The 11,304-nt window shown below is 44.1% G+C and overlaps 1 protein-coding gene across 1 annotated transcript; it reads left to right on the top strand.

The window, feature by feature from the left end:
• Nucleotides 1-220: 220 nt before the first annotated feature.
• On the top strand, nucleotides 221-6,568 carry CX3CL1 (C-X3-C motif chemokine ligand 1). The gene is made up of 3 exons (XM_062586778.1): nucleotides 221-388; nucleotides 4,087-4,207; nucleotides 5,122-6,568. Exons 1-3 carry the CDS (start codon nucleotides 322-324, stop codon nucleotides 6,326-6,328), a joined length of 1,395 nt encoding a protein of 464 aa, XP_062442762.1. The 5' UTR covers nucleotides 221-321; the 3' UTR covers nucleotides 6,329-6,568.
• The last annotated feature ends 4,736 nt before the right edge of the window (nucleotides 6,569-11,304 follow it).

Raw genomic sequence — 11,304 nt, 5'->3', positions numbered from 1 at the left:
AGTTCCCTTCCAGACTTATTTGTCAATGAGTTTGGAGGTGCTTCACATGTGCTGTGAAAAACTTATGTAATTTTGCTGGGGAATTCTAGGAGTTGTCTAGCTCCTGAATACAAATAATATTCCCTCCCTGTCCTATTTTTTCCCTCCGCCTCCTGTCGTCACTGTGAGATAAATAGCAGTGGAAACTCCTATTGAAATTTTATATTCTTGGAATGAGCTGCAGCAGCTGTATTTCTCCAGAGGATACTGAAGGCAATCAGCAGCAAAAATACCGCCTCTAAGCCTTCTCCGTGTATCCTTCCTACTGCAGGTCACAGGAACATGAAGATTGTTTCTCTGCAGGTCCTGTTTGTGCTGTGGGTCTTGTATCTGGGGACCCTGACTGAAGGTAAGACAAGACTCCACTTGAAAACCTCTGGGCTCCCTAGGAGAGTGGTGAAAAAGAGCTGGTGAAGTGTGCATGGTGGGGAAGTCTGATGCTGAGTCACCTTAAAGGCAGATAGAGACCGTGTCCTTTCCCTGACTGTGGGAAATCTTTTGGCAGGAACAGGCACTTTTGGAAAGTGGAGGGGGGATGCTACAACAATATTCGTTGCAGCAAAGTAGTCTGTGCAACTCCTGTGATGGCTTATTACCTGTTTGCACTGAGGGCGGGTGGAAGGATTGTTGGAGAGACAGTAATGGTCAGTATTAGAAAAGAAACATAACACAAAGTTCACCCCGGAACAAGGCAAGGGGGCAGACAGCCTGCCAAAGGATGGGTGTCTGTCCACGCAGGCACCCAGACTCAGGATGCCTGTGCCCTAGATGTTGGTGTGTGGCGTGTTGCCTGCAGCTGCGGTCACTGCTTGTGCTCTCCTGCTAAAGCCTGTGTATGTACAGGTGGGAGACACTCTCCCAGGCTCTGGATAAAGATTCTTGCATGCCCTGGAGTAGTGTGCTGAGTGAAAACTAGAGAAGAGGTGGGTGCATTTCTCCCTAGGCTGATCTCACTTTAAGGTGTCTCTCATGTAGATCAGTAATTGCCCCACAAGAGCAGCAATTAAGCAGGGCTGAATGCTAAGCCAGCAGCAGGCTTCTCAGCAGTGCAGACAAAACTGGATTTCACCTCAGACAAGGCGATGGTGTATTCTTTGCTATGGGAAAGTAAAGAGACAGAGAGCCCTTAACATCTGTGCTTGTTCCCCTGCTGCCACCAAATGGGAGGAATGAGGACAGCAAGGATAACTGGGGATGGAGATTCCTCTCCTCACACCTTTGTCACTGTATCTGTGCATCCCTTCCTCCTCCACGGTGTGGCTGGGTAGGTTCTCTAGGGTTTGCCTGAGTAATGCGGACAGTGGGGCACTGACTGGTTTATCCTTCCCTGGCAACATACTATCTGCTTCAGCACTACCTGTCTCTGCCTGCATGTGGCCAAGCATCCTTCTCCTGGTGTATGGAGTCAAGTGGACTCTGCAGAAACAGGGATATTACCTGGAGATGTGGTGGCTCTCCCTGCTCAGGGTCTCTTGAGGAACCATCCTGAGAAGCAGGTACTGAAGGCTCCCAGTGTGTCTTCTGAGGAGTGGAGGTGAGAAAACTCCCAGACCCTGGCTTTCCTTGGGATCCCCTTGGGAAAGGTTTGGATACACCTTTGAGACGTGGGGCTGCATGCTCTGGGAAGACAGAGGACTTCAGGGCTGGAACTGTGCTCCCTGTGACTGTGTATGTTCCTTAAACTCATGAAACTTTCTAGTAGCTGTGGCTCTACAACTCTTGGAAGATGCTTTCTAAGCTGCTCTGCTCTGGGGAAAAACCATCATCAGTTCAGCTAATTCCAAACAATTTCTTTATGAAAACAACAATTGGAAAATCAGTTATTGATTATTAGCCTTGCTTTGAACTGAGATTTCTCAAAGGAAAGATGTTTGAGAAGAAGCTCAGTAGCTGGTCCTCTCCTGGCTAACAGGAGCCATGAGCGACACATTTGGGATATATTCCCTCCATGCCTATTGAAAGACTGCTCTAAGCAATAAAATTTGGGATAAATAAAGTATTCACTCTTTCAGCTAAGGGCCTTAGTTGCGTGATTTTAAATATCCTGAATTTCTTTCTTCATGCTCAAGGTAAAATCTATCTCCAGCCTTCTTTCCTTTGGTCAGAGTGGAAAGGCCTTTGGGACTCTGGCTTTTCTCTGTGGGTGGTGGTTGTAGGCCATTTCCTGACAAATCCTGCCTATTGCAAGGTTTTAGGATGCTGGGGGTAGTCTGCCCTCTCCCTAGGCATAGAGGCTCGGTAAATTCTCTTCTGTGCTTTCCAATGAAGACTTCAAGGATGTTAAATAGTGCTGTGATGTATTTGGGACATAGTGATTCTGTGGACTTGCAGAGCTAAGTGTCTATGCCCTGGAGTAGAGAGGTAGGGTAGTAATGCTTTCCTCTGAGCAGTCCCTGTGTGCTCCCTGCCATACAGCTCCCTGCCTCTCTTATTGCAGTGCATCATTTGATGAACATTGTTCCTGAAAGTGGAAGACACCAGCAATATGTGCCATAGCTAACGAAAGTTGTTTGGGAAGCTGGTCATTCCTGAGTGCTTGGGGAGCAGATGTTCTTGACCCAAAAGTGCCACATAAAACATTACAGTCTAAATGAAGGGTTTGGGTTTAGCATTACAGAAATGTGGAGCTGGAAATGTTCATCTGTAGAAGGGCCACAGGAGAGTTTGATGGGTTTTCTTCGCAACCATGAATTTCCTCAGTAAATGGATCAGAAGACACTGGATAGATCCCCCAAGCTCTGAGGATGTTCCTGGAGTGATGGTCATTCTTACACTTAATGGCTGGATCATTCCCAACTGAACTTCACCAAATTCGTCTGGGAATCTGAGAAAGTATTTTGTAGAGACTACGCGATTTAAAGTGACTTCCAGCTCATTTCTTCACAGGGGATTTTGGAGAAGTTAGGACTTACGTTTCTAAGTTTTGGGCCCTGGACCACAGAGAAAAAATTGACAGGCTGTGTTATGTAGTCTCTACTCACTTGGCAAATGTTTATTCTTTGAGGCAGGAATAATAAACGGGTGGAATGAATTCTCCCCAAGGAGGGGGGGGGGACTGGCTGTATGCTTTAGCTGAATCAAATGGGATTTTATTTTTACACTTTTCAAAACGAAAATCATATTTTCTAGTGGAGTGGAAAACATAAGTTTGATGAGAAATTGTGCTGTGGCTTTGAAGCTATGCTGCTGAGATGCCCTACTTAGATAGAAACTATGGAAGCAATGTATCATTCGCCAAAAGATGATCACATTCTTCCTGGATGTGATCCTGTGCAATGTGCTTTAGGTGACTGTACTTAGGCAGGGGGGTTGGACTAGATGATCTCCAGTGGTCCCTTCCAACCTCAACCATTCTGCGATTCTGTGAAAATATCCTTTCTTTGTGCCTTTTCTCTGAGCCCAAGTGGCATTCAGAAACTATATAACAACCAGGCTGAACAGAGAGTTAGGATGTTTGCTTGAGGAGGAAAACCTACCTGAGGAAGAAATATAGCTGGTGGGGACAAAGACAGGACAAGCATCCTATCCTCTGATCTGCTCTGTCTGCACCAACAGACAGTTGTACAGCTACTGATAGTTGTTGACAGTTGTAGTAGGTCTTTTGTGAATTAAGAAATCTGTCTTCTGGGAACTGTGCTGAGACTAGTCCTCCTGTCTCACAGTTAAGATGTGGGAAGGGATGGTATTTCTAGGGGAACTACTGATCCAAAGATGAAAGGCCCTGCAGGTACCTAAGCAATTCCTGTATATCCTATAAGGCAAATTGCAGCTGTGTCCCAAGACCCTATCAGATTTCATAGTGTTTTTTAGGGGTTTTCTGACCTGTTTTTTTAGGGGTATCATCTGACCTGTTTGGATGATTCCAGTAATCATTCTTGAAAACTTTGATTGGATTTATTTTCATAAAGATTGCTCATTTTAGCAGGCTGGAGTCTTCAAAGGTAAGCTTTGGACTGCTAAACAGAGAATGATGAAAAAGAATCAGTGCCAATTTTTATTGTGTCTAATGCTAAACTGGTGTTTAATATGTTTAAAATTTTATTTCAGGGCAACCTAAAGCACCTCTGAAGTGTTCAAAGGAGTGTGGCCGTTTTACATTCAGCATACCTGAGAAGCGAATAAAAAGCTATCGCAGAACTGAACCACAATGCACCAAACAAGGCATCATGTAAGTACCATCTTGTGTCCAGTTTCCTTGCAATACTCACTTCGCAACTGATTAAGTAGAAACCTTGTCAGCCAGTGCCCTTGTTTGAAAGCAAGGAGCATTCTGGAAACAGAGTAAACACTGGTATTTATTTGGAAGGTGGTTTTTTTATTACTATTATTTTTTTCCCCTTGTTTAAAAACCTGTGGTATCCAAGTGAGGTCAGGGCCCAAACTACACTTGTTTCTGTCCACACGTACAGCAAGACAGTCATTGTCACGAGTGATAAATACATGAGAAAAAGAACTGATGAAGGTACATATGGTGGAATGGGGAACTGCAAGCACACAGGGAGTAAGAGTTCATACATTACTGTGAAAGTAGGTATTTTCAGTGGAAACAGATTCAGACCCAGTTACTTTTCTGGACAAAAAAAAAAATGCCCCTAAATAATTGTCATCTTTAACTTACCCTAAGAGTGAGATGTCATCAAGACTATTTTATTTCAGCTCAGGAGGTTGCTCCAAATTAAGCCTATTGGACTGTCCTTGGGAAGTCTCTCCCTCTCAGCAAAACATAAGGGTTTTGTTTTCATGTGTTTTTGCACCTGTGCAATTGTTGCCTGTCAAGCTTCTTGTTTTGTAGTGTTGAAAGCAAACACGCCTGAACATTTGGACAATGCTTTCAAAAGCGAAAGCCTGCTCAGAGGAAGCTATTCACCTATGAGTCATGTTCAACTGCTGATGATTGAATTAGATCTGGGGCATTTGCCTTCCTGACATAAATAATCCATCCAAACCAGACAGTGTTAATATGGTAGAGGCTTGAGAGAGTCAGCATTTTCCAGCATCTCTGGATGCTTTCTATGTCACACTGCTGGACTAAGACAGAGTTTTCTGTATCTAGTAAGTATTCTCTTTTTATTTTCATTTCAGATTTATTACTCAGAAATCCTTGGAGATTTGTGCAGATCCAGGAGAGAACTGGGTGAAGAAGATCATATGGAAATTGAACCAGAGAAAGGCCTCAGCAACATCCCCGCTTCCACATGCTGACACTTCAGCAGCAGTGCCAGAAAATCCTGGCATTTTTCACAGACATGTTGGTCTTACAGTAACAGCTTCACCTCAAGCTGCTGCTCCAACCAGTACTTTTCAAGGGGCTGGCATGACAATTCTGGAGGGTATAAATACTCCTATTCTCAGGACAGAGATGTCCAGCACACCCACACCAGCCATGCCGTCCATCACGCAGTTCTCTACAGGACCATCCCCTGTGATATGGGAAATTGCTGCCCACTCTGAAAAGAGTTCAGAGGCAAACAGAGATTCCACAAAAGCTATTTCACATTCAACAGCTTATGCAACCGGCACAGTCCCCAACCAGTCTATTGCATATTCCATGGCTCTTGTGCATGGCTTGGAGAACTCTGTAGGATCTACAGAAGAACCTGTAGGAGATAATGCAAATGTTACATCTGTTGTTCCAGATATGACTTCTCCTAGCTTGAATTCAGACTCTGTGTCCACTACCAAAGCATCAGACCATTCAGTAGGTTCCACAGATGAATCCCTAGGCCTTACAAGTGCAAGAGCCAACACATCAGACATTGCTTCTAAGAGTCTTAATTCAGATCTTCCCTCCATCCTAGGCAGTACTGAGATTACCACAATCCCTTCAACACCTTTTGCATCTGTTCCACCAGATGCTACTTCAATTTCTACTTTAAACCCCACAACTGTCATAGGTGAAGGTTATTCTGTCCACACCACAATTTTTTTGGGTTCCTGGACAGATGCTTTTGATACTAGAATATCTGAACATTCATCACCTTTAGGAAAGGAAGACCTTCCAGATACATCAGCGTTTACCAGTCAAACATTCTCAAGCCAAGCCAGAGCACAGTTGACTACAAAAAGCCCAAATGATCCACCTTTTCCCAGCTTCTTATCAAGATCCCAAATGCACTTTGTCATCCCAGTTTGTCTGGTAGGTGGTCTGATTGCTTGCAGTGCTGCTACTGTCTGGCTATATAAAAAAATGGGAATAAAAAAAAAAGCAATGCCGATGGAAATGGTACAGGGTTTGCTCAACCAGCAGGAAGGACATCAAGCCAATGTCTATCCAGTGGAAGTAATCTGAATGCTTTATGGTATGGACGTTTTTGTCATATATCTGTTGTGTTGCTACAGGAAAGCTAAGTTTATACTGATCCGATGACCAGTACAAAATAAGCTAAGGAGTACAAATACCAAAGAAAATGTATTTTTTTGCAGAGCAGAATATGCAAAAATATATCTAAATTGTCATTAACCAATGCTAGTATTTTGGGAATAAATTACGTGCCTTTTTTTCTGGCACAGTAATGTACAAACATTAGAACATTACTGTTCTAGAACTGCTTGGATGCTTTTTGCTGGGTGACAGGCCAAAGTGAGTTTCTGAATTGGTACTGGGATTTTTTATGTGTTTCATCATCAGGATCCAGCTGAGAAACCACCCACTCACTCACACTATTGGGCTCAGGCAGAACATTGAGCAATCTTAACACCAAAACACATATTTTTGCACTTAAAAAACTCTTTGCTGCTTTGTTTTTTGCACTTTGGGTCATTGCTCTGTCAGACCAAGACTGATGTTGACAGTCAATGGTGTGCTGGTTCTCTAGAATTGACTAAATAACCCATTAGCTCTTACTGGAGCTCTGAGAGGTACTGTCCAGCTTTTCAGGCAAAGGTGACTAAAACTGAATCGAATTTGCCTACATCTATAGGGAATTCAAGATCAATGCTAGAGGTTTCTCTTTTAGAGATGCTGAGAATCCACAGTTTATCTTCTCAAAATCAGGCCACTATTCTTTCAAACACCTAGGGGCAGTTACATTTATAGATTTAGCCTGAGACTTGAGTCTTGGCAAATCTGTCTACCTGCCATAAAAGTCTTCCAGCAGAGGTCAGTTGTGTCCACCACTAGGGCAGGATAATGAGGATGAGCTGAATAGCACTGTGTGGAAGATGAACTGTTGCAAATGAGAAAAACCTGAAGAGAAAACATCAGAGGGTCCCAATAACTTTGCTATTCTTGTGATAACACTGGAGGGTTTTTTACTGTGTTTAGCAAGCACAAGAGCCAGGAAATACATTTCTGGAGTAGATAAATGCAATTCTGGATTTAGTAATGCAGGAATTATTCCACTATAGCAGACTTATCTTCCTTTCAGTCCCACATTCTGTCTCTGGAAAACAGTACTTTTGCTGATCCAGAAGAAGGTATAAGAAGCCTGTTCATGGTCCTATACTTTGGTCTCATTTAACTTTTTTATATAGCATTGATCACTGGGCTATTTAAGCATCATAACAGTAACAATGATTTTTTAAAACCCAATTTGTTTCTAATTTTCACACATCTAGACATTGCTAGGTGTAAGCCTTATCTTTTATCTGTGGCCAGTTCCTGAAGGCCCTTATTTAACATTTAGTCCTGCTTATCACACTATGAATTTTGCTTGAGCATGTAAAGGTCTTCAGGTATGATGCATTTACATGTATCGAGGGTCTAATCCTATGGTGATTAACCTCAGTTGACCATATCCTGAAGTATAAATATGCATGCAGAACAAGAAAGAAAAAGCATATAATAAGCAAGATGCTTGAGGCAAAGATAATGAGCCAGCTGTAAAGTACAGTTAGAGAAAGGTTGGCCCATTAAGTCTATCAGATATCACCTTCAGCCATCCATGCAGTTCTCAGGGTGGAAATGATCAGAGGGCTGAAGCATCTGCCCTATGAGGAACGGCTATGAGAGCTGGGCCTGTTTAGCCTGGGCAAGAGAAGAACTGATGGGGGATCTTATCAATGTGTACAAGTACCTGGAGGGAGGGTGTCAAGGGGACAAGGACAAACTCTTTTCAGTTGTCCTGTGTGACAGGACAAGAGGCAATGGGCAGAAATTGAACCACAGGAAGTTCTGCCTGAAGGTGAGGGGGAATTTCTTCACTGTGGGAGTGACAGAGCAGTGGAACAGGTTGCCCAGAGAGGTTGCGGAGTCTCCTTCTCTGGAGGTATTCAAGGCCTGCCTGGATGCAACCCTGTCTAACATGCTCTAAGTGACCCTGCTTGAGCAGGGAGGTTGGACTAGATGATCTCCAGATGTCCCTTCCAACCTTACTGATTGTATGAAATGGCACTGCACTGGCAATTGTTTTCTGATATCATTCAACCCCTTATCCCTGCAGTTCTTTTTTGACTTGGAAGAGGGAACCAAAGATTTATCTCTGGTTCACCTCTTCGAAGAGGTACAGAATACGATCAAATTAATTGTAATCAGGAATCTCGAGTGAAATCTACCCTTGTGTGGAAGTCTCCCTGTGCAGTCCCAGCCCTGTAGCAGTAAATGGAGTTGATTTACCCAAAGGATTGCAGCAGCTGACAGTGCTGCTTCCCCACTCATCCCACTTGTGCACAGAGGAACTCTACCAGCTGGAGTTTGTGGCCTTGCAGTTTGTGGAGCACTGAACTATAGCATTAATTTTATATAAAATATGAGAAATGTTATTTTTGTAGTGAAGTTTTGTAGTGATGTAAATGCATGCAATGTCATGTTCTTGTGAGTGGAGTGTTGTGGAGTCTAGAACTATACTATGCTAAAAAATACTCTGCTTTATTGATTTTTTTACTTGTCTTGGATGGTTTGAGTATGTCCACAAAAGCAGGATTGCGCTCGAGGTTTTCCTTGGGATATGGGTAGGTAGGACACAACTCTCTTTATCCTTAAGAGCTGTCACGCTGTACTGTTACTGTTGCTAACTTTCCAAGCTGTGGGTCACAGTGGGTACAAATCACAGTCACAACAGTATAGGTAAAACTACAGTCTATCCAGACACTGTTGCAAATGGAGTGGACCATTGTTTTCCTTCCCTCCAAACCAGTTGTGAACAAAGGTCTCGTCCGTGCTGGGGAGATAGAGGTGTACAACTGAGGACCTGATCTCTTTGAGTCCCACCATGGCATTAAAAAGGACAAAGGTTTCAGTTCCACAGGCCAGCCTGCCTGGCCATGATCTTCCAGCTGTCATGCTGGAACTCGCTGTGTGTGGGGGGGTACTTCTCCAGCCTTGATCTGTCCTCATGCTTGCCATACTGATGCATTTCTATGGCTATTAGTGAGTCTACACAGGGCAGCTGCTGCCCAGGAGAAACACAAAAGCCATATCCCCTCCTAATGCTCAGCTGTCCCTACACTGCTGCTGGCTGCAGCCGCGCTGGTCGGGGCAGGGTGCAGGGTCTCCAGGTACACTCAGGAGGGCAGCCAGATTTCCCTGTGGGGCCTTTCCAGTCTCTGCCCCAGAGAAGGGTTTGAGCAGCTGCTGGAGTCATGAAATGGTCCCAGCTTTTTTCTTTTTATTTCTTTTTCTTTTCTTTTTCTTTTCTTTTTTCCTTTTTTTTTTTTTTTAATTGAGGCAATTTCTTCCCTACCCATCACAGCTGGAGCACTGAAGGGACCACTGTTTCTCCTTGCTTTATGCTGTGTGATGGACAGTGTAGAAAGGCACAAGGTGAATGTAGCTATTCACTGCTTGTGGGTAACACCCTTGGTGTTAGGCTCAGAAACATGGAGGCAGTAAATATTACAGGTTCACAGGATTTAAGCTTTAATTGTCCTAGAGAGCAGTGAATGTTAAAAGCTCTGACACATTTGTGTATTGAGTGTATATGAATGTGATTATGTATTTTCTGTATTTCTTTTTGGATTAAAAGTTAATAAAATTCTTATGTTAAAAAACTGCTGTCTTCAGAGGATTCAGACTAGGGCTGGATAATCGGGTCTAGTGCCTACAGATGTACGGAGAAGGGCACGTGATTAAGTGATGCGAGGGGGACTTCCAGCACTTCTGAGAGATGGTAAAGCCAGCAGCACTGCTGTGGCTGGGCTGTTGCTCCATCTCTTTACTGTTTATGGGCTTTAGGCTTGCCAGGAATCTTTTCTCACAGAGTAGCATTTCCGATCCTGTTAAGGCAAACTGACAACTGGATAACATCCCGTGGGAAGCAGTTTTACTCTAACTCAGTTCTGTAAGGACTTTTTTCATTTCCAGTCAGGCCCCGGACTACTCTTACATGTTTATTTCTAATGGTACGGCGAAGTGGGAAAGTGAAGCAGTATAAGCAAGTCAGTCCCAGAGCTGGGCCAGCTGCCAGCGTTGCTGGCAGACACGTCTTGCCAGGGTTAAGGCTTTCTGCCTTCCCCTCCAGATGCATGCAGAAGTGAGGCACTCTGAGGACAGATACTGCAGGACTGAACTCTTAGCAGCTATGGGCTTTGACTCCAGCTCTTCTCATGATGACATGCTTCTAGACAAATCCAGGCTCAAGCTGAGGAGGCACCTGAAGTTAGAAATAATAAGGGTGTCAGTGATGCATGTCTCTTCTCCAGCCCAGGAGTCCTTGCCCCAACCATGCCCGAGAACTGTGCTGCTGTGCTGCACAGCCACTTTGCTCTGCACATGCGCCATGCTCCTGGCACAGCCCAGGGAAGGTTACAGGAGGAGATGGTGAGGTCAGAAATAACTTCCTGAGAATAAATCACCAGGTCAGAAAGGCCATTTTGAGAAGAGGTATTGTGGAAAGAGAAGCGCACTGTTTTCTCCTCTCTGTCCTGTCAGGGACATGCAAGGAAGGAGAAGGCTTTATAAACAAGTCAGCCCCTAACCCCAGTGAGAATGAATCATGTCCAATATGGAAAGCCAGTGTAAGCAGCTGGCACTGGGCTGGGGGCTTTGGGAACTGTTTCCAAAGCACCAAGGGAGTATTTGAATACTCAGGTCCCATCAGACAGTTGAGCGCATGCACACAGCATGCTTTCCCTTGCCGGCTTTCGTGCTGCTCTCTCCTTTCTCTCATCTGACTGGGCAAGAAATATCTTATGCACAGGATGCACAAATTTGCACCTTCTCTTGTTCCTCCTGGAGGTCTATGGGCAGCCTCAGATGTAAGCTGGTACATGCTTAGGGTAGTCTATGATCAAACTAACTTACCACCCCTTTCCTGACATTGGTTTAGCAGAATGTAGGGTGTTCTTACACCATATTCCTATCAGCTCATCTCTGGATAAGGCTTTTGA

Source organism: Rhea pennata, chromosome 13, assembly GCF_028389875.1.
Source record: "Rhea pennata isolate bPtePen1 chromosome 13, bPtePen1.pri, whole genome shotgun sequence".
Taxonomy (NCBI): domain Eukaryota; kingdom Metazoa; phylum Chordata; class Aves; order Rheiformes; family Rheidae; genus Rhea; species Rhea pennata.
This window is presented reverse-complemented; position numbering and strand designations above follow the sequence as displayed.